Below are 24,481 nucleotides of genomic sequence, written 5' to 3'. Positions count from 1 at the left end.
TCACAAATGATTCCTCCTCCCACACAAGTTTTTAGGAAGTGTTATGTCATCGTTTGGAAATGATTTATCGGAAATGCAATTTAGAAATTCTCCCGGTAACTACCAAGGGGGGGATTGTTAGTTTTGGAGCTGAATACGAGCCTCTGATGATGATGATGATGATGATGTGAATCAACTTCCAAAGTGTCATAGCTCCACTGATTACCTCAAACTTCTTTGTCCGGGAAATTCCCCTCTGCGCTGAAAAAGAATAATGAGTGCCCTTTTTGTTGTCGCCAACCATGTTCAATCCCAGTACCTCCTGTGGCAAACTTAACCTCCGGACCGCCCTTTTTGCCCTGGTCTGTGTTTGATAACCAGCATCAGTCTGACGTGGCAATAATCCAAGATCAGTGGGGTTAATAGTGTGTACTGTGTCCTCACCCTAAAGGCCCCTCACTTCCCCCGAGGGGTTTTCATAATGACTCTGTGCCTGGGTCCAGTGGACCTCAGGAAACATTAATTCCTCACCCAGCCTCAGTGAAGGTCACTCTGGGTTAATCTTAGTGGCAGGAAGCTGGGCAGTGGAGCCGAGGATGATGGATGCATGCCACGGCTCGTGGTCCTCCATCGGATGTGTCTCGCTGGAATGTAATGCACCCTGTTGCTTGAGCGTCAATAATCACATGGAGGTGGAATTTAACCTGTTTGGCATTTTTGTGGATTTCCAATAAGGCAGCAGTGAAGTTCTTATATCACTCTGCAGCGGGACACTACCTCTGAAACCGGCTGAAGTGCTTTCAAAGAGCATACAAGATACTTAATTTTGGTTCACCGTGCTTCACAGGGACAGCCGGGCTCACTTAGCGTTCATTTTTAAAAACCAAACAATCCATCACTGTCGGCCACCAGGGCACTTCTGTCGAGGTAATGCAACCTGTGGTATTTCCCCCCTGGCGCCCTGAAGAGCTCTCTAACCTGTTGAAATCGTGCCCGCACCGCCACTTATCTGCCCCGTTTCTGGGAAACATTTTGATGGCTAAACAAGACCTTCTGTCTGAATGGCTGAATGTCTCCGTATCTCTCTTTTGCTGTGATTCATTGGGTTTGATTCATGTGGTGTTAGATGTGGGATGACACAGGCTGCAAGGCGGCGGTGACAACAGCTTGACAGACGCTGGTTCATTATTGTTTGTCATCAACAGGGGGAGGTGAGGAGGTGGGTAGATATCGCCCATGTGTTCCTGCCTTACAGTCAGTGTAATTGTGACAGTAGCTTCACTTTGGCTTTGACAGTAAATATAGGGGGCAGAAAATTGCCATTGTTTTAATCAGCAAATAATTAATTGATTACCTTTATATTTGATTGATTCAGTGTTGATGAGTGAAGTTAAAATTATACTGAAAATACTCTGTTAATTAACAGATAGATTGGTATTCCCACTTAGCCTGTCATGGTCTCCATATGTCTGCAGTGGTTCCCCAACTTTTCTTCTATCAGGAGGCTCACGTTCTCCTCAATGATTGGATAAATTGTCATGAAATTTTGGGATGCAGTGGTTCGCACCGTCACCTCACAGCAAGGATGTATCTGGGTTCGAACCTGCCAGCCGACAAGGGTCTTTCTATGTGGAGATTGCATGGTCTCCCTGTGTCTCTGTGGGTTTATTGTGGGCTCCTCTCACTGAGATGCACTTGTCCAAGATGAACCCCACCACTCACCCAATGTCTCCTGGGATTGGCTCCAGCCTCAGTATGACACTCAAAGGACAAGCGGTATGAATAATGGATGGTTGGATATTCAGGATGAATAACTATTGCAGACTTTATCCAGCATCGTCATCAGGACATTCTTTTTATTTGACAATTCACCCTTGGTTTAACTTAGTTTTGGGCTCATCACATGCAAAGGGAACAACATTCTCATAAGCTGCAGCTTGACTTTATGTTCAGCCCTAATTTGCCCGCATGCTGAATAAAGATGATGGACATTTTAACTGCTAAACATCTGCCCAAGATGTTCGTATCCAGGATATTTTGGCTTAATTTCTGAATAATGGGAGGAATTGGAGATGCATCGTCCATCTTTTTATACAGTCTGTGATACAGCCTCAAAGTGCTGCTCCAATCAAAGTATTTGAAACCCAAACAGCAGATTGTGAGGCTGAAACCAGGTGTTTTTTTACTTGATGTTGGGCTTGAAAGATTAATCTAAAATCATGATGTGGATTAATTAGTTTCACTAAAACAGGGCATCGCATAATAGTGTGTGCTGTGCAGGAAGTGGTAGCAGTCATTTTTATATAGAAGGATGTTTAAGTTTTAAATTAGCTTAAATAACTATTTTGTAAGTAATAGAGGAGACTATTCACTGCAACACCGATTTTATGATCTTCCCTTTCCACTGAATAGTTCTTGCAAATGAGGAGATTAGGTACTGTTTAAATTCAAGTGTGCCCACTGGTCATATACCATCTTACTGATGAATCATTACTACATACAAAATTGTGATAGCAATTTAAAGAGATCTCACAGTTCAGAGCTCAATCTAACACTATAAAAACTTTAAAACTCACATTGTACATCGGAGAGTCAAACAGCAGCAGTCGAGGTCTAAACTTTGTGACCTCTGCTCTCGACTCAGTCCTCACTTATCTGTTGACCTTAGAGTACATCTTCAATCTCATTGGAAAACCCATAAACACTTTCATTAGTTCCAGTGTAATTTAACTTTATACACTCATATAATGCAGCTCTGCCCCTCCTGGGACTGTAATAGAGACACAGCCAGTGTTTACAAATTCATCCCTCCTGATCTGGTCATCGTCACATCCCGGTAGAACTTCAGTGAACGATGCCCAGCGCATCGTGAGCATACACAGCATCAATAACTCAAGGTAATGAGTTACTATCTATTCCCTTTATCAGACTGACAAAGCCCATGAACAAGGGGAGCAGCATCAATTAAATCACCACCTCTCACTGTTCACGTATAGGCGACATTAAAGTATGACAAGTGAAACATAATTAGGTATTAAATTGTATTAAATTGACCATTGAGTGAACCAGATTCACAGCATGTTTCATATATTTCCTGTTAATTCATGGTGAACAGCGTTAATCCATCATGAGCATGCCTTGCTGCATGCTTCGTCTTGACTCACCTTGTCCTATGTTAATTCACGCTCTGCTCCGGCTCCTTCTCTCTCCTTTCCTGAAGGCTAAAATGATGTGAGACAGCACGACGCTTGTTCTCATTTATAACAGGATCACATACGCTTGCACAGATTTCCTAACTAACCACAGCGCTTTGTTGATTTTTAAACCACAACCTGCAAATATTGAATACTTTGTGATTCACGTTTTCCCACTGAAGATGAATCCGCTACCTTACCCAAACTGCTCTGCTCCTCTTTTCTCTATGATCCTCAGCTCTAACGGCGAAGCAGTTGTTGTGGGCTCATTTGTTTGCATCGTGCGCTCACATCACATATAGGAATTTTTCAAAGCTCAGGCCTCAAGGACGAGCATTAGAGGCCAATCAGGAAGCAGTGTGATGCAACGATGCGGTCATTACCCTCAGGGGTTCGCCTTGTTGGAAATGGAGATGAGAGTGGGAGCGGCCGCTTAAATTGATTTCAGTCAAGGGACAGACCACCCATATGTCGTGCCTTTTCAATATTCATACAGATGAATATTTCATCGTACACATTTATAGCGCATTTTGTTGTGCGAGTGTTTCACTGCATAATTTAAAAATGATGGTAACAATGAGGCAAACTACCATTAACAACCTACAGTGGCATAATTGCCAGAGAGGGGACTGGGGGCAGATTTAATTGGTCTTCTCCTCTCACGACAAAGAGCTCGCACAGCCGGGGCTCGTTCTGCCTCGTCCTTCTGATTTGAATTTTCAACTTGAATCCAATCCTTTGGTACGAGCTGCATCATTGTATATGTTTCAGGTACTCGTGTAGAATGCTCGATAAAACACACAAAACTTGATATCCTACCTGTGTTTTGCCTCATTATCTATTAATTATTTTGTCAATGAATTGTTAATCAATAGCCCTAAACCCAATGATTATCATAAAACTAAGTATTGTCTTTTGTGAAATGACAATCAGTCAGTTTGTGGCATTTTTATGCCTCCACGCCGGCAACAGACAATATGTCTTGGATTGTCCTTGTGTCTCTCTGTCCACCCCACTCTTGTGAACCAGATATCTCTAAAACACCTTTAAGGAATTTCATCAACGTTCACTTTGACTCAAGCCTGAAATAATTAAATTTCGTGGTAAAAGGTCAAGGTCATTGTGACCTCACGAACCCTTTTATGCCTTGTGAATGTGTTATCTTAATAACGCCTTGAGATAATCCTTTCAAATTTGGTACACATGTTCACTTACACTCGCAGATTAAGTGATTAAATTTGAGTGGTCAAAGGTCAAAGTCCCAGTGGGGTTTAAAGAAAACATGTCTTTGGCCTCTTTAACATGATAGGTCCAGTCTGCCTTAAGGGAGTGAGGACGTCTGACCATTTGTTACTTGTACTTAACTTAATTAACTCATTCGATTTTTGTGGTCTAGGTCATGGTTACCATGAAACATACGTACACTGAAACTGCTGTTTGGTGTAATAATGCAACAGCATTGCAGTAATTCTTGGTCTATCAATATTTTTTCAGTCTTTTTATCTATTTACATGCAGCTTTTGTTCTTCAAATTTGGGCAAAGAATGCAAAATGTCTAACAGCCTCTAAAATAGGATGAGCATTTTTGCCTTGTTGCAACATACTTGTTCTACAATATACAGACATTGGAGGGTGAGGTCGTTGAGTTGAGACACAGCTAGCGGCTGTTACGACTGTCACATCTCCCCGTGCACTGTACATGCCCCGGGGCTAAGACTAACACTCTGGTCCCGGCTGTGATGTGCTCGAGCTTTGTTTCTAAGCAACATCCAGCTCAAAGCTGGGAGGTAATGAACAAGAGAGAGTCGCTGTGGAGTCTTGATGGGGTGGGAGGATGGAGGGAGAGATGGAGGGATGGGTGTCTGGTGTAGTGGTTCCATTTAAAGGGTTTTGCTTCAGTAACATGTCAGAGGTTGCTGTAACAGCAGCGTTGCACTTCAGCAGGATCTTGAGGTATCTAACTTCTCGAGCCGTGGCGTAAGTCTTGGTATCGACAAACATCTTATCCGTAGCTCATAAATTTTATTCTCCAGGCCTGTTTTGCCGAGCAGTTAGAGTGAGTGATATAATGAAAGGTATCTTGTTTGTTATTTACCAGAAAGCTTTCTCTCTGCGGGACGATCTGCATTGCTGCCTGTGTTATTTATCATAACACTGTGTTTACCCTGTTGTTGCTTTGTATTGCAGCAGCAGGAAATATTCCCAAGAGCTGAGTTAAACTTCCAAGTCAAATAGTTTTGTCACCTCCATTTCTTTGACCGTGCGAGTGTTCCTGACAAACTTTGCTCTGTTGCCGCTGAACGCTGCCCTGTCTTCTCACCCCCCACCACTCTTGTTCACCCGCTCCCTCAATCTGACAGCAAACTGATTTCCACACACAAATACATGTGCTAAACATTCTGACATTACAAATTGCTCCCGGTCACGTCACAGGGATTCCAAAATGGCTTGTGGAAGAGGCTGCTGCAAGACCCCTGGGAATTTGTGTAAAAAGGAGAGTGAAGTGCGAATATCAACCGAAAATGGGGAACATGTTTGACCCGTCACCGATCAATCTCTTGCTCTTGAGTTGTTTTCTCTGTCTTTCTGTTACACACTTCAACGAGCAGGTGACAGCTCGAGCTTTTAACAACGAGTAAATCCAATCCAGTGCGCCCGTTCACGAAAGCCTACAGCCGTGTCTTCCGCATCTCCTCTTATCCCATTACAGCTACTTGTATTGGATCTTGGGATGGCGGGGGGGTGGAGGGGTGGGCACTACATCAGCCCACTCACTCCATTGAATTATTACTATAATCACTACCTGGGGGAAGCAAATGAAAGCCAACCTGCCCCCTCAGGAGTTCTTCAGCGCAGATGTTGACGTTCGAGGCGGCATGAATGTGCATGCGGTTTCTGATCTGCATTGCTCTTTTAAGTCACACAGCATCGTGCTGCAGGTGGGAGAACACAGGTGCAACAAGTAGCTTTTACCAAAACCTGTCATAATGTCCTTATTTGCTGTAACTGCAACTGTCGCATACCTAACATACAGTATATGTGTAGTGCAGTTATAATCCAACATATCAAACAGCCCAGTCTCTTATGACCTCTGTGTCCATGGACTCTTTCTCCCCCCATTGGTCTATTATTGTCTTTGATGTTTTTCCATTACTGTGGGTACTTTTTGGCACCAACTCTTTATTTCTAGGAAGCCACACAATATCAATCAATACAAATGCAAAGGAGCTGAATTCCCTATGAGTGATTTTTTTGTAAAATTGTTTTCTCCCATTTAAATTTACAGAAACTTTGTATTTCATTGTTCATTTTTATTTACATCATTTATGAACATTTCTGTGCAGATGATGCTCTTATGAGTGTGTACATTTTAAAGTATCTCAAGCTGAAACAATTAGTCAATGTGAAAATGTGAATCTGTTCAATCTCCGCTGGTAGCAAAGACTTCTCATCGTCGTTGCTTTTATTGGTGAAAAAACGCACTTTTAGTGGACATTTTGTGGACTGTCGCAGTTGCCCCATAAGATTACATTGTAGCCACTGCCGCTGTGTTGCTGCTGCTGTCGGAAGTGATCTACTGTACCGATGCCAAACGTTTTTGTAAGTCACATTTATAAACATATGGCCCATAGGTTGAAAAATTCTGAAATTCCCCTTTATTGGAGTCCTACTTGTGTTTTGATTTACATTCGAACATTACCAGTTGATTTCACCTCTTCCGTGTTAGATTTGTCTGTTGCATATAATCAGGCCGTATCATGTCTTCTACTCCCCACAGTAATTGCGTTTACGCTCCTTCATTTATTTTGTGGCACAGAGCAACAGTGAGCTTCGCACATGTAGATTTATGGTTGCAAACAGATAAGTTACGACATCGTTTCCCTGTGTCTCATTACTGGACTACAGCCTTGCAATTGCTGTGTTTGCATTCATTCATTTATGCAGAGTGGCGACTGCTGTGAGCAGAAGCTTTGCAAGTGTACTCTCTGCGTGAAGTGTATGTTAGTGAAAATGAGAGGACGACTGAGGGTCTATCCTCAACTTCCTTAGGGTTGTTCTTTACTGTTGATTCCCCTTCTTACAAAATCCACTCATATTAGACAAAGCAGGGGAAAACACAAACAGATAATCACTGTTCTTGTGGGTAGATTTTCATCCTGGTGTCTTTGTTTGTTTGTCTGTTGCCAGGATTACGCAAAGCTTTCGGACAGATTACCACAATTTTGGTGCAGATCCATATGCAGATCCATAGGGGACAGGTCCTTTCTTGTATATTTTGAGATAGAGTGTTTATTTTTGTTGGATTCATCAGAGAATAATTCATGGATCTTGATGTAAAAAATTGCATCTTCATTTTTTTTGTAGGGGACGGATATTTATGAATTTGGTGAAGATCCACATAAAAATCCAGATCCTGTGAATTCCAATGTGGTTTCATCAGGGGACTGTGGCCTTGGTGGAGGAATGTGCTGTACTGAGTGATATTCTAATTAAGCTTGCACATGTCAGCTATGGCGTAGCCCACTGTATAACCTCAGAGCCTTACGCACAGCCCTTAATGCAGGAATAGAAATCTAACTTTAGCTGCAGCCCTAAAACTATGAGTTTTTAAATTACGCTGTAGCATTATCTACAGGTGTGAGATACATGCTATTATGTAGCAATAACACCCAAACTGTACAGTTACATTAATGATAATGGTGGCGGCTGTCTGCAGCACATCGCTCAAGAGGTTAATTGTATAAAGCCTCATGTAGTGGCAGTAGCTGCTGTTTGGCTGCTCCATCACTGCCTGTTGAATGTGTCGTTTTTGTATGATGCGTTTTGAGAGCAGCCGAGGCTTTGTCAATAGCACTTATTTCATTTTACTGCTGTGAATTAGGCCAGTAAAACACTAGGAGAGGCACTTACACTAATTACATTTTACCGTCAGATGTGTCCAGGTTCACCTTCGCTCCCCTGAGCAACATGCAACCTTCATCCATTCACATCAACACGTGGGTGTTGTTGTGTGCGAGATTGTCTCCGTCTACACAACTGCGTGCTTTTGCTTTTTCAGTCAGTGAAGGTTTAATGTAGCAGTGTTTGAATTCTTCCATTCACACACACTTCCTGTGATCCTCACGGTAATTAAGAGCTTGCATACCATCAGTAGCACTTGTTTCCACCCATAGATGTTGTCAGTGCACTTAATTTTTCAGATTTTGTCCAGATTAACATCACAGCGAATCATTTAACGCGCTGATTGACTTTGCGGCGCTAATGTTCCGGCTGACTTTGGGAGGGGGAAAAAAGGCGAGTGAGAGACAAGGATCTGAACTGGACTGTCTGTATCGCCTCCATCTCCAAAAAGTCATTATGGTCGGCCCCCGCCCTCCGCGCTCTGTGCTGCTGTGGTCTGCAGAGAGGAAAATTACATTAGAGGGAAAAGGATTTCAATTGTCTCCTTCAGACTGAGGACTGTGGACGCCTGCAGGGCCCGGGGGGATCTGTAGTGTTTTCAAAATAAGTTCCCTGATGGGATTGTCTCTGGGGGACTGAGGGCCTGGTCTGGATCTCTCACTCTGCCGGGAAATATGAGCTGGGTCCTGGGCAGTTAATACGGTGACGAACCTGCTGCCTGAAAACCTCTTAAATGCTCATCGCCGCCTTTGACGTGTTTCTTTACGTCATCTGTGCAAATAATAACGAAATGACAAAATCAAATTATCTCTCATTTTCCCCGAACTCCTCGGTGGCTGCAAAGCATGTGAACTTCAGCGCATGTTGCTATGGCAACCGGGAACATTTCTGAGGCTTCCTCTAACAAGTTGCCTGGCAATGCGGTCCTGGCTGTTACATAAGATGCGACTTACTCTCTTTTTCTCTCTCTCTCTCTCTCTCTCTCTCTCTCTCTCACTCTCTCACACACACACACACACACACATACACTCACAGGGCCTTTCCAGTCGCAGAATTTCACATTCAGCATGATTAATTCATAGCTGCACTAGATTTATGATTCCACCATGTAAATTCAAGCCAATGCAATCCACCACACTTGGCGAGAGTTTGCGCAGCGGCATTGTTGTGCTGCACGTCAGCTTCTGTGGCTGTTGTTAATAAAGGGGCTTTGAAAGGATTCAGATTGAGGACGTCTCTGCTCGAAGAAGAAAGCGATACAAAGATACTAAGACAATTTGGCTCCGTTCCCTGCTGTTGTGATGTTGTGTGGGATGAAATTAGAAGAGCAGACAAAAGGCTGTACGTTCTCAATATAAACATTATAAAAAGTCTTTTGTGCTCAATGCCGAGACACAAAAGAGGAAGCAGAAATTTTGTGCAGTACAAAAGCCTTCAGCATTGTCATTCAGGGAGGAACAAGGAACGCTGATTCCGTTAAATTTCTTCCCGTCACCTATCGTCCCCGTCCTTACATTGACTGTTGGAGAGAGGGAGACGAGGAGGAGCGCTGAGCAAAGCACAGATAACGCACTTCATCATTAGTGGGTCCACGATAAGTATTCAGACATTCAGCGGCTTCTCCTTATCTGGCCGCCATAATCTCTCTGCAGCTAAATACTATATGGCCACCTTCAGCTCGCCACTCTGCTGGTGAAATTGGGTGTAAGAGAGGAGAAATTGCCATTTTACATTTGTTGGGACAGCCTGCCAATAGCCTAATCATTTTTGAAGAGATTAGTGCCAAGGTTGATAGACTCAGAGCTCTATACAGGAATATGCATATCTGCCGTTATAGCTTTGCATCCGTATGATTTCTGCAGTGTTCTGTACCTGTTATCTACCAAAACATACAGCCACACACACACACACACACACACTGCCTTCACTTCATCATTACTGTTGTTTTAGACAATAACTCTGCTACAGTCTGTCCCTCCGGGCTGACAGGCAAACCCTCACATCCTCCTGGGAGAAGGATGGTGGGCTCTAGGCTTTGATCACTGCAAAGGTGACCGGGAGTTCTCTGTCTTTGCCGTCTCTCACATCCAGACAACACGCTCAGGTGTGTAAGCGTAACTACAAGCAGTTCTGCGCAGCATTAACCAGAGGCTACGGTGCAATGAGCCAAACCTCCAGTGATGCACATGTGTATCAGTCCAGGTTAGGACTGAATGTTTGCCAGAAGACAAGAAATGAACAAACAACAGTGGACGCTCCTGAGGTGCCTTGGAGGTGCAAAAAAAAAAGTTTCAGGAGCATTTGTTGTCTGTTAGTTTTTGTTTCTACTGTGCAGCACCGAGTGTTTTGCGCGGAAGTGTGCACTTTTTATACTTTCTGAGGGAATAAATGTTAATCATTATTCAGGAAAGATTATTTCCTGGGAATCATTTTCTTTCTTCTTTCTTCTTCCAGGATATTTTGCCTAAGTTTCTGGATAGTGAGAGGAGATGCGTCTTCCATCTTTACATATAGTCTGTGGTACACTCTGTAAACATCTTGGCTCCCCACAAGGACACAAGGATGTATATGTGTCCTGCATGTGTGTGCATGCACTTAGATAACAGAATCCACGCACGTCTGCAACACTTGACTATGAGATCTGTCAACTCTGTGTCTGTCAACTCTGTGTCTGTCAACTCTGTGTTTCACTGAAGCGAGTGTTTGGTCTTTTTTAATAGAGTGAATCATCATGTGTGACTAGCTTCTCACGACATGAATTCCCAGTTTGCCAGTTTGATTTATGACCATTTGTGAGAGCAGGTCCTGCCCCATCGTGTAAGCGTGTGACTGCCATGTGACCGTATACCTGTCCATATGTGACACATGCAGTGATGACTCAGCAAATATAAAAGCCTTTGTGTTTTTTTTATCTCATGTCTCGACATTAGGTGTCCGTCACAGCATCGAACATGAAAGAAACGGTCTTTTTTCCTGACATTTGTGGTGTCTCGCTCAGCCAGAGACGGACGATGTCTGTGGAAAAATGTCAAGTAATTGGCTCCCAACGGCTGTGTCAGTTTGAAACAGCTCAGTTAGTGGAGTTTTGCATTAGCAACTGAAATGCTGCAGGTTCACTTTCCGTTCACGGCCGACACTCCAAACGCATGCATTAATCGTGCTGCGCTGTCACTTAGATGGACAAGTGAGCGGGATGTCTGCCAAAGCTGGAAAACCGAGGCCTTATTTTGATCAGAGTCGCTATGAGTTGCTGATATGATCGGGCTTGCAAAGCTGAAGGATTTACTGCTACTTTTCCTCTTTGTCCCTTCACTCCTTAAATCTAATAGCTCAGACCATTGCTGATTAACCCCTAAGGTTGAGGACACAATTCCTCGTCCTTTCCATTTTCTAAGGAAAGGCCAGGATTCTAAGGAGAGTGCATTTAACCTTTGGGAGACGGATAAGAAAGCTGCTCGATCGATTTGATTTGCTCCGGGAAAAAGGGCGTGTGGCTTAGCTCTGGCCATTTGAAAGGGAGGCTGCCTAAGTAGCAAGACAAGGCTTTTTTATGGGAAAATATATTTAGAACTTATTTTGTTGCTGCGTCAAAAATGGTATCCAAAAAGATTTGTTGCACAATATCAAGTGGCACCCACCCAAGTCTTGAGCTCTTGGCTTTTTGTCCAGCGCCATCTTGATGCAGGATCCATGTTAGAAACTTCTGCATTGGCCTCACTCTCTTCAAACTATGTTTATACATTTGTTTGTGCAGCAACTTTGACGAGCAAACATCACAAATTGTTTCAAAAAAAATTCCGGATGATTTAGAAATGAAAGATTCTTTCTGTGATGCAACACAATAAAGGCATTGCCTCAAAACAGTAGCTTTTATCCTTATCTTCCCTTTAAACAAAACTGCGGCTGCTGCTGCTAGCCACCATGCTAACCACGGCCAAGTCTGAAGGTCGCATGCTTCTGATCTCTCAGTCTAGTCTGGAGCTTTATTATCTTTTAACTTTGTTTTCAACTCCAGTTAGGGTCTGAGCCAGTGGAAGAGTGGGAGCTGTCAGTGATACTCAGTGCAGATATAATGCTATTTAAATGCTAATGTGTTAAGAGGAGCAAGACGACCTTTACTCACACTCTGCACGCAGGCGGAGCAGAAGCACAAAACAGAAGCCCTCAGTAAATGAGCCTCTTCCTTTGACTCTGTTTCCCTTCCCTGCACGCCCTGTGTCAGATATAAGGTGTGTTTATCACAGTCGAGCCCAGGGGGCTCTGACTACATTATGAAGCTGAGTTCAGGTGTTAAGTCAAACATGATTGGATGGTTTCGGAATGTGCAGAATGTTTAGTCAAATGTGACTGGTTTATATTTTTCTGGGGGAAATGTCTGCTCAAGCTAGGGCTTCTCGTCACTGCAGTGAAAACATTTGTGCATCCGGTGAATTGGGTTAGTTTAAAGAAAACAAGGTTAAAGATTCCTGCCTTTTCCTTCTTATTACCGATTTCATATGCTTCTTTTCTTTATGTACCCCAACATTAGAACTGCATGACTTCCTGCATCCCATACAAAATAGGAATACTGCCATCTTGTGCATTAGGAGCCACACCCTCCTCAGTAGAGATCAGTGGATGTAGCCCAGGTAGCAAGGTCCCATTGATGCACACACTCGACCAATCAGAAGTCACCCTTAGCTGTCAATCATAACGTTTCACCCCATTCTTAGAGCCAAACTGGAACATGAGCACTTGAACAAGCATCACTGTGATGAAAACGACCTTGCATGACAGAGATCATCTTTGAGAAAAAAAATATTTTACGTGTGCTTTTGACTTTTTAGTTTAATCCCTACAAAGTCTGCTAACATGGAGTAGGTGGACTTTTTGACCTAGATTGCAGCAAGCCACCAGGGGGCGACACTTTGGCTTCACTTTAGGGAAGCAGTCATGTCATCTATCTTTATATATACTCCTCAAACCCTACCTGTTCTCAAAGGCTTTTGACCATTTGTTTCTTTATCCCCTGTCTAGCATTTTTACTATTATTTTCTGTCCTTGGTATTTTCCTTCCCGTTTTGAACTCTGTAAAGGGGCCTTGGGGACCTTGAAAGTTCAAAGTTTCATCTTATCGTTAATATTCATTAAAGAATCTCTTTTTTTTCTAAAAATGTGTTGTGCGGTAAATTATTTGCACTCCATTTTCTAAATTCACCACCCCTCCTAACAGTCCACCGAAGCACTTGGCACCTCAGCCAGGAAGCCGATAATGTGATGGCAGGTGCTTGTATCAGTGTAAAAGAAGAAAGTCCACTCCCTGTCCTCAGATGTCACAGATACTTGTCTCCCTGTTCGCAGAGCACTTGCCAGAGGGATTCACACTCACCGAGAGAGACGCTTTCTCCTCAGTCTTTAAATACATAAATATGAAATAACCATCAGAATGCTTTGTAGTGTTAACTCTTTGAATGCTTATTTTATCTTTGCTTTTAACTAGAGTACAATTCTGTATCAGCGGAGGAAGAGGAGAAGGAGAGATGGAGGGTGGATGTGTCTGTCATCTGTCGTATTATCACATGAAATACCATAACTCTGATGGTAGATCATTTATTCAGTGCAGCTCCCTGAGATACCTTGAGGAATGGTTGGGCCTTTGAGTAAGAAAGGGACATAACTTCAGACAGAAAAGTAGCATCAGTCCTCTGTCAATAATCCACCATCATCCTTCTGCTGCAGTTACCAGCGAGCAGTGATAGCAACTGACTCAGGACATGCACGTTCACCTGGTTTAACCTGTTGAATTGTTCCCAGTATAAATATTTTTTTCATTTTCAGCTTAGTTATGTGCAGCCTGACAAAAACAGTTCCCCCTGAGGGGAAAAACGTCTTATCTTTTTTGATTTCATTTTTTTTTTGCACGCTCAGAGTAGCCTGGATTAATTTTACATCAGGCTGCCAAGTAGGTGTCCTCATGTAAGACTGGTAAACAGCGAGAATTTGTTTTCATCTCGACAGATGGAGGGCGACAGCAACAGAAGAGCACGGCTGCACCTCGGGGCTTGAGATCTTAGACCTCATTAAAACTAAGTTTGAAAGGAATACATTTTTATCTCATTTGAAAGATGAAAAGGAAGCTTCCACCCTCAGTAAGAATTCACTGACAGCACAGCGGGCCATTGTCTGTGTGTGTGTGTGTGTGCATGTGGCTGTGTGTGTGTGTGAGAGAGAGAGATTTTTCACAGCTCTTGTCAATAGAGTAAAATCCTCAATATAGCCAGTGATAAACATCAGTAACTGCACCCAGGAGACATTTACAGAACACACACTGGTTTCTAACTTCTGCCACAGTGAAGCTTATACTAGTATTTGAATGCAGAGGGATCCAATATCTATCAAGACATCACAAATATTTAGTTTTAAAATTGTAGTAGTACTGTAGTAGTTACAGGAAAGGTTGGGAGATGTGAGAATACAGAGTGTGACTTTATATCAATTTGTCATCAGGTCAAATATGGCGGCTTTTTCTTGAAATCTCTTCATGTCTCAGCTCTTATCTGGGATGTGTGAGTATTAGTTGGTTTAATCATTATGGAACCATTTTTCTTTCCTGTCTTTGTGAGGGGGATGAAATCTTGTCGCCCGTTCCATCAGCCAAACATAACTGAAGCAAAGAGACTGTTTCCCTCGAAAGGTTAATGAAAACGACATAATATTCTTCATTTCACTCTTTCTTTATGGTGGAACGTTTAACGTCCTGACACCTGAGGTTTCGTTTGAAATGCATTTTTTATGTCTACCACAGCTATCTGAGATCAGTAGGCCCTGATAAGTATAATAACTAAGAGTTGTGTTTTAACCAGAAGCAGTTGTTGAAAAAAACGATGTCCTCAAATGAAAATATCATAATAATAATAATCGGAACACGATTTTGACAAAAAGGAAAACGGGTGGAATTTTCATTGTGCTGCATGAATTTAGATCCTTTGTATGATATATTATACTTGTATTTATTTAACTGTGAAAGTTTAAAGCACACTAACATGCAACAGTTCACTCATAAAAGAAAATAGCTTACCTAATAACACAGAACAGAGAGGCATGTTCAATGTGATGAGAGTTTTTGGGAAAGACAAAATCTTTTGTCACCATTAGTTACGTGGAAAAGGAAAAACAAACAGGAAGCAGTTTTCTGGAGAAGAACAGTGGTACTAACACAACCAGATTAGATTTGCCAGCACTGTACCTGTTTTTGAACCATTGTTTGAAACTTGTTTTTTTAGGAAAGCCTTTTAATGCCTCATTTTCTTTACTTTTAACATTTCTGTGGTTCTTATTTTTGTTTTGTCTTGCTTTATTCTGTGCTGTTTCATTCCCATGTATATCGTAAAGCACTCTGTCACCCTATCAGATAAGTGCTATAGAAATAAACTCTTATTATTTTTATTGCTGTTACTATCATCATGAGCAGGACAATAACCTCCAGTCTGAACTCCATCCCATGCTGGTTTACACTTGTTGTTATCTGCCTGGGCATCTGAATAAGCTCAGTCAAGGTGTTTTTACTCCTCAGTTGTCAAGTTTGCTTTTGGTATTCGTGCCACTATATCAGAATGAAGTTGATGATAATATTTAGAGAGTTTATTGACATCTTACTACATAGATATATTTGAAAAGAGCTTGGCCTACATCTCCTCTCCGTCTATCGCTAACCCCGGTGGCTCGTAAAGTCTCCCCTTCGTTTCATGGGGTTACAATGAGAGTGAAAGTGCATGCGGCTTATGAGGCGTATCATTGGCAGGCAAGTGAGATGGATATGGTTATTCTTTGTTTGTCTTCTGGTTTTTTTTTTCTTGCTTTGGTGTTTTGTTTCCTGTTTCACAAGATGGGGTGGAGATGAGTTTGTAATATGGAGAAGCTTTTTTTTTAGCTTTTAATCTAGGAGCAGGTAATGAGTAAAATAAAGTGAGAGACAAAATGAGTATGGTTTTATAAAATACATTAAACTTGTGCTCCTAATTAATAAGATTGAATGTTTAATTAGCATAATTTAATTAAGAGTCATTAGCTAGCTCAAACCTCATAAATCAAAAATAAAACACCACTGGAGACCCTCAGACTAGCATCTATCCTACACTGGGATCAGCTGAACTTTATTGTTTCCAAAATAACGCCATGTTAAGGCAGAAGATCAAGTATCATATTCATGGTGTCATTAATAACCTAGCACTTGTGTAACCCTTGAAAATGTTACCCCAATAATCCAAACCCTATTTAAAGGCCAGACAGTGTAATTACAGTGAGGGCAGGTGGCGGTGAAGATAAAGTAATCGTTTCCTCTGATTAAGTTGAATACAATTGTATGGCGTGCGGAGACGTCTGCCCTTGGTGACCAATCACACAGAACTGGGTGTTAATCTAAGACTACATGGCCAACGCTAAGAGAAGGAGGGAGGGTGCATTCTGTGATCGCCTCCCAAGGACGCTTATCCGGCCATACGGCTCACAAGCGCTCTCCTCAGGGCTTTGATGGATGACACCAGCGGCACAAAGTGATAGGCTATTACTTCACTTTGCATTGGATAAATGGCAATGCAGGCTCCTACCTGTCGCCTGTCCTTCTCTCTTGTTTCCCTGTCTCTACACCAGTGGGCCGTCCTGAACAGAGCGTGAAAAAAATGGAAGGGCTGAGATTTTGTCTGTGCAATCCGTTGATTTCACTTCCACATTTCAGATGTGCCACATTTGGAGTTTTTTTGTGTCCTTTGTAGTCAAGGTGGATGCGTGTGAACAGCGTCTAATAACCAGCCTGTTTGAAGAAGACATGATTTGGTACTAGGCTTTTTTCGTGCTTATCATTATGTGTTAAATGCATTTCTGCGAAAATGTCTTTTTTTTACCTTCTGAGAGATTCATATTCTCTCTCGCTCTCTTGCTTTCAGACCAGCAGTATTCATGGTCGCCCTCGCAGTACTTCGATGAGGACAGCTACTCCCCTCCACCCAGGAACATGAAGGGTCTCTCTGGTGGCCGCCCTGCCCAGCTGCAGCTCACCTCTCCCATCTCAGCTCACACCTGTGGCCTGGCCGAGTGCGACCATGCCCTGGACCACCACCTTTATCATGGCGACTCAAGGTCACCCTCCTACCTCCTTAGCCCCACTGAGAGCTGCCCCCTTGATGGTCACCACCGCTGCTCCCCGCGAAGCTCCATCCACTCTGAGTGCATGGTGATGCCCGTGTCCATGTCAGCCACTGACCACTCCATCTCTAGTAGCACTTTCCCCCGCATGCACTACGGCAGTGCTTCACGGGACAACGGTGGAAACACGTCTGGTGGCAGGGACTCCCGAGATGACTGTGGCTCCTCCTCACACGGCGGCAGCGGCAAGATGAACCGAATCCCACCAAACCTCATGGACCAATTTGAAAAGCAGATGCCGCTGCACCGGGATGGCTTCCACACATTGCAATACCAACGCACCTCCACCACAACCACGACCACAGAGCAGCGCAATGAAAGTCCTGGGAGAATACGCCACTTAGTTCACTCAGTACAGAAGCTTTTCACAAAGTCGCACTCTCTAGAAGGATCCTCCAAGATGAATGGCACCAAAAGCGACTCGCACCGGGAAGGCTCACACCACCACCATAACCACCACCAGGGCCACCACAAACACAGCAAACGCAGCAAGAGCAAAGACCGTAAATCTGATGGTGGTGGCAAGCAACGCTCTGGAGGATGGTGGAGCTCGGACGACAACCTGGATAGCGACAGCACATACAGGACGCCGAGCCTCATGTCGCGACATCCCGTTGAGCACATCAGCCACTGTTACCCTGACTCCATGCACAGCCACCTGGCAGGAGACCTGTCGCTAAAAACCTCCAAGAGCAACAACGACGTCAAGTGCTCGGCCTGCGAGAGCATAAGCATGGCACCAGAGGGCAAGTTCATGAAGAGGAGCTCCTGGTCAACACTAACGGTCAGCCAGGCCAAGGAGGCCTACAGGAAGTCCTCACTCAACCTGGAGAAGCCCATGACACCAATTGACCTCAAGCCCAACCTCAGGCCCTGTCACTATCTACAGGTGAGTTTGGCTGACTATGCCATCAGTATGCACATTTTCCAGTGAAACACCACAGCTTCTAATTTCACTGATTAACAAAAATTGCATGCACATTACTCTTGATGCCACTTGATTGGGGGAATTCACAGGCTGCAAAACAATTTAGTTTATTTAAATTGGAGGATGTGTTGAGAGCAGAAGATGGTTATTTAAAGGTTATTTCTCAAACATGTTTTATTGTATTTGTTGAAATCCTCTTCACGTCTAAATAGCCAACCTATATATAAAGTTGTCTGGGGAAAAAAAAAAGTCTATGGCCCTCATAGGACTGTGATAAACATGACCACTCATTTCATTCACTCGCGTACCTGTCTGTCACTAACCGACCCGCCTGGCTGCGCTCTCCCCGCCTTGCTGTCACGGCACATGACGGGAGTCTTCACTAGCCGGAGAGACATAAACCGCTGACCCAGAGACGATAGCCAGAAATTAGCGAGCGAGTCACGGAAAAGTCTTCCTCTAGCGGTTGTCAGGCTGTAAGCATTCATGTGTTTTTGGGGTGTGGCTTTGAGAAGAGGGCTGAGGGGACATATTTGTGTAACCTGCTCTTGCTAGCTATTCCACGATTGCAAATCCTAGCTTTAATAACGACATGCAGTTAAAGGGATGTTAAAAATAAATTATCTCCCAGTCCCTACAGTGATTAAGGGTCCAACATAAAAGTACAATGTCCTCGTTAACGTTATTCCCCCGAACATAAGCCGTTGATTGTACAACACAAACCGGTCTTTTTCTATAGGTGTCGTCGATCAAGGAAGATTAGCTGCTTATCACAGCTGAACAACTGATTGATCTGAAATTGTTTTGTTTGTCTCTGTATATGACAATGTCAACCTGTCCTGTGGCTCAGCCAGTCGCTCGCAGCAGAGAGAACTTTCACAGCAGGACGAATCAATTAACTCCATACAGTGAATGGTCTGCATTCGAAGGGATGAGTCAGCAGTGTGAGGATAGAAGATGAAGAGATCAATGCAGATTTTTTTACCACGTTGTCTGCTTCGATTTTACATAGGTTTTAACTCTGGAAAAAAAAAGATTAGCATTTAGCTCAGGCCCTATCATCAGGCTCTGCATGAGACCCCCTCCCGTAACACTGCGGGGATCAATTCAAAATGAGTCAGCGCTTTTCACAGAAGTGTTTCACAGGTTTTTTATATGCAAGCTGAAGGGTAGACTGTGTGGAAAAAGGAAAGAAAGCATGCCCGAAAATCGAAAATTGCAAATCCAAGCAGCGAAAGTAATTGACTTTGGAACAAGGCTGCTCAGTAAACAACAATGTGGTATGTGATAGCATCATGTTCGTACCGCCTGTGGCCAAAATAAAGTGAGCACTTCAGCACATTGGGAAAGGGGTACTCTAAGCAGAGAGTGTGTTGTATGGATTAGAGGCTGTTGTAATCAGAAAGCCAATCAAATCAGCCAATGGAGCTAAAGTGAGCAAAGTTTATGTCGGCCAAATATATATCAGGTGGCTAATTTTAGACGTGCGTGCTATTAAACATAACTGATGGTCGTTTCCAACCCGACAGGCACATTTTTTACAATCCCTCTGAGTGTCTCCCAATGAGACAGCCACAGTGTATGGTGCCACCCCTCCACCCTTTCCTTTCTTCCATTTGGTCATTCAGCTGAGGTAGTGTCCAAGTCATTGCACTATAAACACTTCTAAAAATATCCCCCGCTCCTGCTTCCTGCCGCAGGGCTATATTTAGCCGGCCGTTATCAATCCAATCCATGCAGGGTGACACGTCTTCACTCCCCGGAGGAGAATCAATGCCCTTTTCGGAGAGAGCGGGGAAGATGTATCGAAGAGGAGAAGGGCGGGGGAAAGTTCGAGATGCATACATCTGAGGCCCGTTCCTCTATGCACTGAGATCCTCCAGGAAGCAGAGAGAGGGGAGAGAAACGCCGAAAAAAGGATGGCTATTTTTGCTCCCCCACGGCTAATGTTGTTGCTCATCAGCAGGAGCAGTCAGGCAGAGAGATAGAGCCAATAGTCAGGAATGGTGCTCACTCCGAGGGGTCACATTGAGAAGTTTTTCACTTCCTGCTGCAGCTGATTAGGATTTATCCCACAACTGTCTGCACTGGACTATACTGAATGTGTGTCCATGTATGAATGTGTGAGATGGGGTGTTTTTTTTCTTTTTTTCTTTTTATCATTCACCAGATGGTTTGATGACGTGCTAGTCACCTTGTTTGCGTCCTTGGTTGATGACAAAGGGAAGGAAAACAACTTTCTGAAGTGTCGTAGATGTATGAGAACACAAACAGACAGATGTTCGGTGTCTGTATGTTAATGCTTGAGCTTCCAGCAGGTGTGTGTGACACTCTTTGTGTGAGAAGTGGGTTATGGTGCGTGTGTACGTATGAGAGATTGATTAACTGGACATTGGGGGAGACAGAGATAGATTCATTTTGGCTGCTCTTTCTCTGAAATTGGCCACAATTAGCCCTCCTGAAGACACACACAAACACACACGCACCTTTTGCTATTCCTTTATGAGTAGGATCATGAACTTGATTTTAATTAAAGGAGATGATTGTGGATAACAAACACGCAATGTTATTTGTCTTTTACACCAAAGTTAGCAGGTAGCGATTTGACGCCTTTACCATTGCCAGTGTAGGGGTTTGCACTTCTGAAGTGGAAAACACGACAGACAACTGAAATCACTATAGAGACCAGTGAAAATGTTACGGTGGTTATACTTTCATGGCTTTTACTTCAGCGGCGACGGAACATTGTGTTGCATCTTGCATGATACAAAGAGAAGGGATCGCTGTTTGCACGTTGCTCCCAAGATGTAAACAAAAAGTACACATATGTCCATGGCCATTTATGCGCCAATGGCTGAAAGTTCAATGCGTGTCATAACTTTGCGCTGTAAAAGGTGCAAGCGCATTCACCTGCATGTCATGTTTTTCATCACTGTCTATCAGAGCAGTTAAAAAACATAAGTCATTTGACCTGGGAGTGAATGCCGATTGTATCCATTCCGATAACAGACAAAAGCCAGATGTTAGTGGTTGGAATTTGAACGTGTGTCCGCCATCTCTCTGTTGTTCTTTCACACACTGATGTACACCTGGACTGACGTTAGAGTTGCTATCTGTGCCACCTTCCTTATGCCCAAACCAGTAACTTCCCAGCACAATAACTTAGCCCTACTGATAGCTCTCAGACCTGTTTAATAAGTCAGCTGCTCCAGCAAACTCTACTCTGTTCTCTCCTAGCGCCCAGTAACCATGCTACAAAGGGAGGATTAGCCTATGATAGTTTTGCTGATGGGGCATTGCGGAGGGATTTAATAAGCCAATTAATTGCCATGATGGCTTGCCAAAGGTGGAGCTTGAGAAGCAGAAAGGCTGATGATTAAAACACAAAAGTGAAGTGCAAAGCAGCAGAAACCAAACTGGCACTGTGACGGAAAGCTACTGTAACCTCCGCACATACACACGCCCACACAGGGGTTCCCTAACTTTTTCATGAAGGGGTTTCCAGATAGCTATCAGGCCATGAACCATTACCTAAGATTTTGTATGATTTTGTCCCAGGATCAGACAGCAGCTTGTAGATAAATATTACTCGTCTGTTGCCCTGAGGCGACAGGGTGGCTCCATGGTTACCACCGTGTCAGCAAGCATCTGCTCATACTTCTGTTTTGTTATTGACCTGTTGTTATCTAAATCCTCAAGTTTCATTTCATTCTACAAGGGCATTGTCAGGCCAATTTAAGTAGCAATTAAAAGTCCACGGTTCAGCACATTTTTGTTACTGCTTCTCAAAGACAAATCAATGATAATAGCAAACAATTCCTTGGGGGTTTAATACCAATATTTGCTGCTTTATCAGCATTTTCTTGCTTAGATTTGTTCTGTATATGACTCTTAACATAGGGAGTTATAGTCATTTGGTGCGAACTATAAATTTGACCTTGTAGTTTATCATCTGTCATGAATCCTCCCTTTTCCCCCACATTTTTGAAGAGACAGTTATGGACCTTTTGAAAGAGTTTTTTGTTGTCTGTGGATATATGTTTGACTTTTGATTTACTTTCATGAACCTCTGTGTTGAATTGGTGGAAGTTTAGATTTTTGAACCTGACATCATTTTGTGTCCTGTGTTAAGAGAATGTGGAGGTATTGAATAGAAGAATACTTTATATACATTATTACATTCACGTTCATTTATTCTATGAATTTCTTTCTTTTAATATCTTCTCCTCTGTGTATCATATGTGCTTATATAAGTAGCTAGTAGTTAGCTAACTGAAGAGTGAGTATTGGAACAATATCCCAACATATCGGCTATCGTCTGATGAGGCATTAGCCTCTGGGGGCTTCCCGTGTATACAGCGGATATCTGGGCCAAGACTTATGAGTCTACCGTTCGCTGTACACTGTTTACAGTCTGACTAGTTTCTTTTACCACACAAGTCACAAACAATGATACTTTTTGGATAATCTCTATTAACAGCTATCTCTATATGAATGCAGATAAAATAAAAAGTTGATAGCCGATGCATTTCGGTCAGTGTGTTCTGCCTCTTTTGCTCTTCACACAGACTGTTTACCTGCAGGCAACCAGAGCCTGCTCAAATGTGATTGGTCAAATTAGAAACATTTATCCAGATGTTTTGAGCCACCAAAATGTGTCCCAATTAATGCAAATCTTCCTTGTCTGCAGGCTGTAAAAGCACATTTGCCATCAACTGTTTTTTTTTTTTTTTAAATGTCCTGCCCCTTAATGGTCAGACATGAATTAGAGTAGCAAGATATAGATAAAGAGTCACATCCTTTACACTGATGAAAATGTACTAAGCAATCATTTTTGACCCGCCTTGGATGTAGCAAGCACATGTGGATTGTCACAGCTCTCAGGGATTGTTATATAAAGGAAGTTCACACAAGAGGATTTGTTCTGAATATGTAAACTGTATTAAGTCAACAGATAATTGGGTTGTGCAGATAGGAAACATTGGCAATGAAAGAACTCTGTGAATGTGTGAGCTGTGTGTTGTGGAGGTGTTAAAGGTGCAAAATAAGATGATGCAGAGTTGATGCCAGCTGAAGGGAGACAGGCCGAGCGGAGCACAGGGCCAAGCTTTTATAATGATGAGCTGACAACCCTCCACTGTCAGCCATTTGCCTGCTGAGCTTGACAAGGATAGCCCTCAAGGCAGTGGGAGGTGAATTGTTATGAATATTACACTGCCAATGGTCAGCCAGTGATGTACCACCCATGACAGCCAACTGTCTCTGTCTGTCCTGTTATAAGCAAAGTTTAATAAAAGAGAAATGGGAAATATCATGAGTTAGCACAGGAATATTTTATTGCATCAATTTGGACTTTGGCTACCACGTCCTTTTCCTCTGTGTTTTTCATCCTGCTACTTCATGGGAGAACTCCATGTGTTGCCAAGCCTTCTGGGAGATCTGTTCCCTCCAGTCGGTCTGGTCTGGCTGTGGCTGGACACGTCCAATCTGCTTGCTCTTCTCATAGCGGAGAAAGAGAATATGGAGATCTACCCAAACTCCTTGTTAAGAAACATTACCCTGGCCACTTATTCTAAAATCTCTGTTCTTGGTCACCACCCAAATTTCATTTGGGTAAAATGAAGATTTACCAGTAAATCAAGAGCTGTACTTTAAAACTCCTCACTCTATAGAACCACTTTGGCAAATGGATTGTTGCTATTTCACTAGGGTCACATAAATGCATGTCTGACACGACTCTCACTGCCTCTCTGTCTTTGTCTTTGTCTCTATTTCTGTGTTAATGGGCGACTACAATTTAACATGTCCCCAGCGAGTAGAAATAGCAATTAATTCAACAACTCAGTTAACTGAACAATAAAATATGTGATGAATGTTGGACAGAGTTCAGTCTTATTTGGAATGGAGGGATTAGTGAAAGTGTGGTTATTGTTTAGGCTTATGTGTTAAATTGTACTTTTACTGTATCCAGTTGAGTTGAACTTTAGATTATCCCAAGAGTATGTTTGCATTTTCATATTTTTATAATCTTAAATGTCGGTGAAGTTGTAGTGACAATGAGAGTAAGACAGACTTTTGGTGTGTTTAGTCGACTGTAGAGCAAGTGAAGAAACTATCTTTACTGCATTGGATTTCTTAATATCATTGTTCAGTGTCAGAAGAATTGTAGAACCACTGGAAAGATCAGATCTAAATTCACCCAGTTATCCACAGGAATAAGGAAAACATGCCAAAATTCAGGCACTCAACATTTTACCCATGTTATTGGCATGGATCTAGTGATGACTATGTCAGCCAG

At 42.9% G+C, this 24,481-nt stretch overlaps 1 protein-coding gene across 17 annotated transcripts in view; it reads left to right on the top strand.

Moving 5' to 3' along the window:
• The window catches only part of dlgap2a (discs, large (Drosophila) homolog-associated protein 2a), a 172,102-nt gene that overhangs the window by 99,239 nt on the left and 48,382 nt on the right, over positions 1–24,481 (top strand). For 16 of the 17 annotated variants that reach the window (XR_004612633.1, XM_034575582.1, XM_034575583.1 and 13 more), the window contains one exon: positions 16,997–18,144. Coding sequence is in view for 16 of the 17 variants with exons in the window: in XM_034575582.1 (XP_034431473.1) it covers positions 16,997–18,144 (1,148 nt within the window). In the remaining variant the exon portion in view is untranslated. Of the gene's footprint in view, positions 1–5,024; positions 5,127–16,996; positions 18,145–24,481 lie in introns of those variants that run through there. The other variant, XM_034575578.1, reaches the window with a different exon arrangement.

The sequence above is a fragment of the Hippoglossus hippoglossus genome, chromosome 22 (genome assembly GCF_009819705.1).
Source record: "Hippoglossus hippoglossus isolate fHipHip1 chromosome 22, fHipHip1.pri, whole genome shotgun sequence".
Classification (NCBI taxonomy): domain Eukaryota; kingdom Metazoa; phylum Chordata; class Actinopteri; order Pleuronectiformes; family Pleuronectidae; genus Hippoglossus; species Hippoglossus hippoglossus.
The sequence above is the reverse complement of the archived record's forward strand: the minus strand, read 5'-3'. Positions and strand labels throughout refer to the sequence as shown.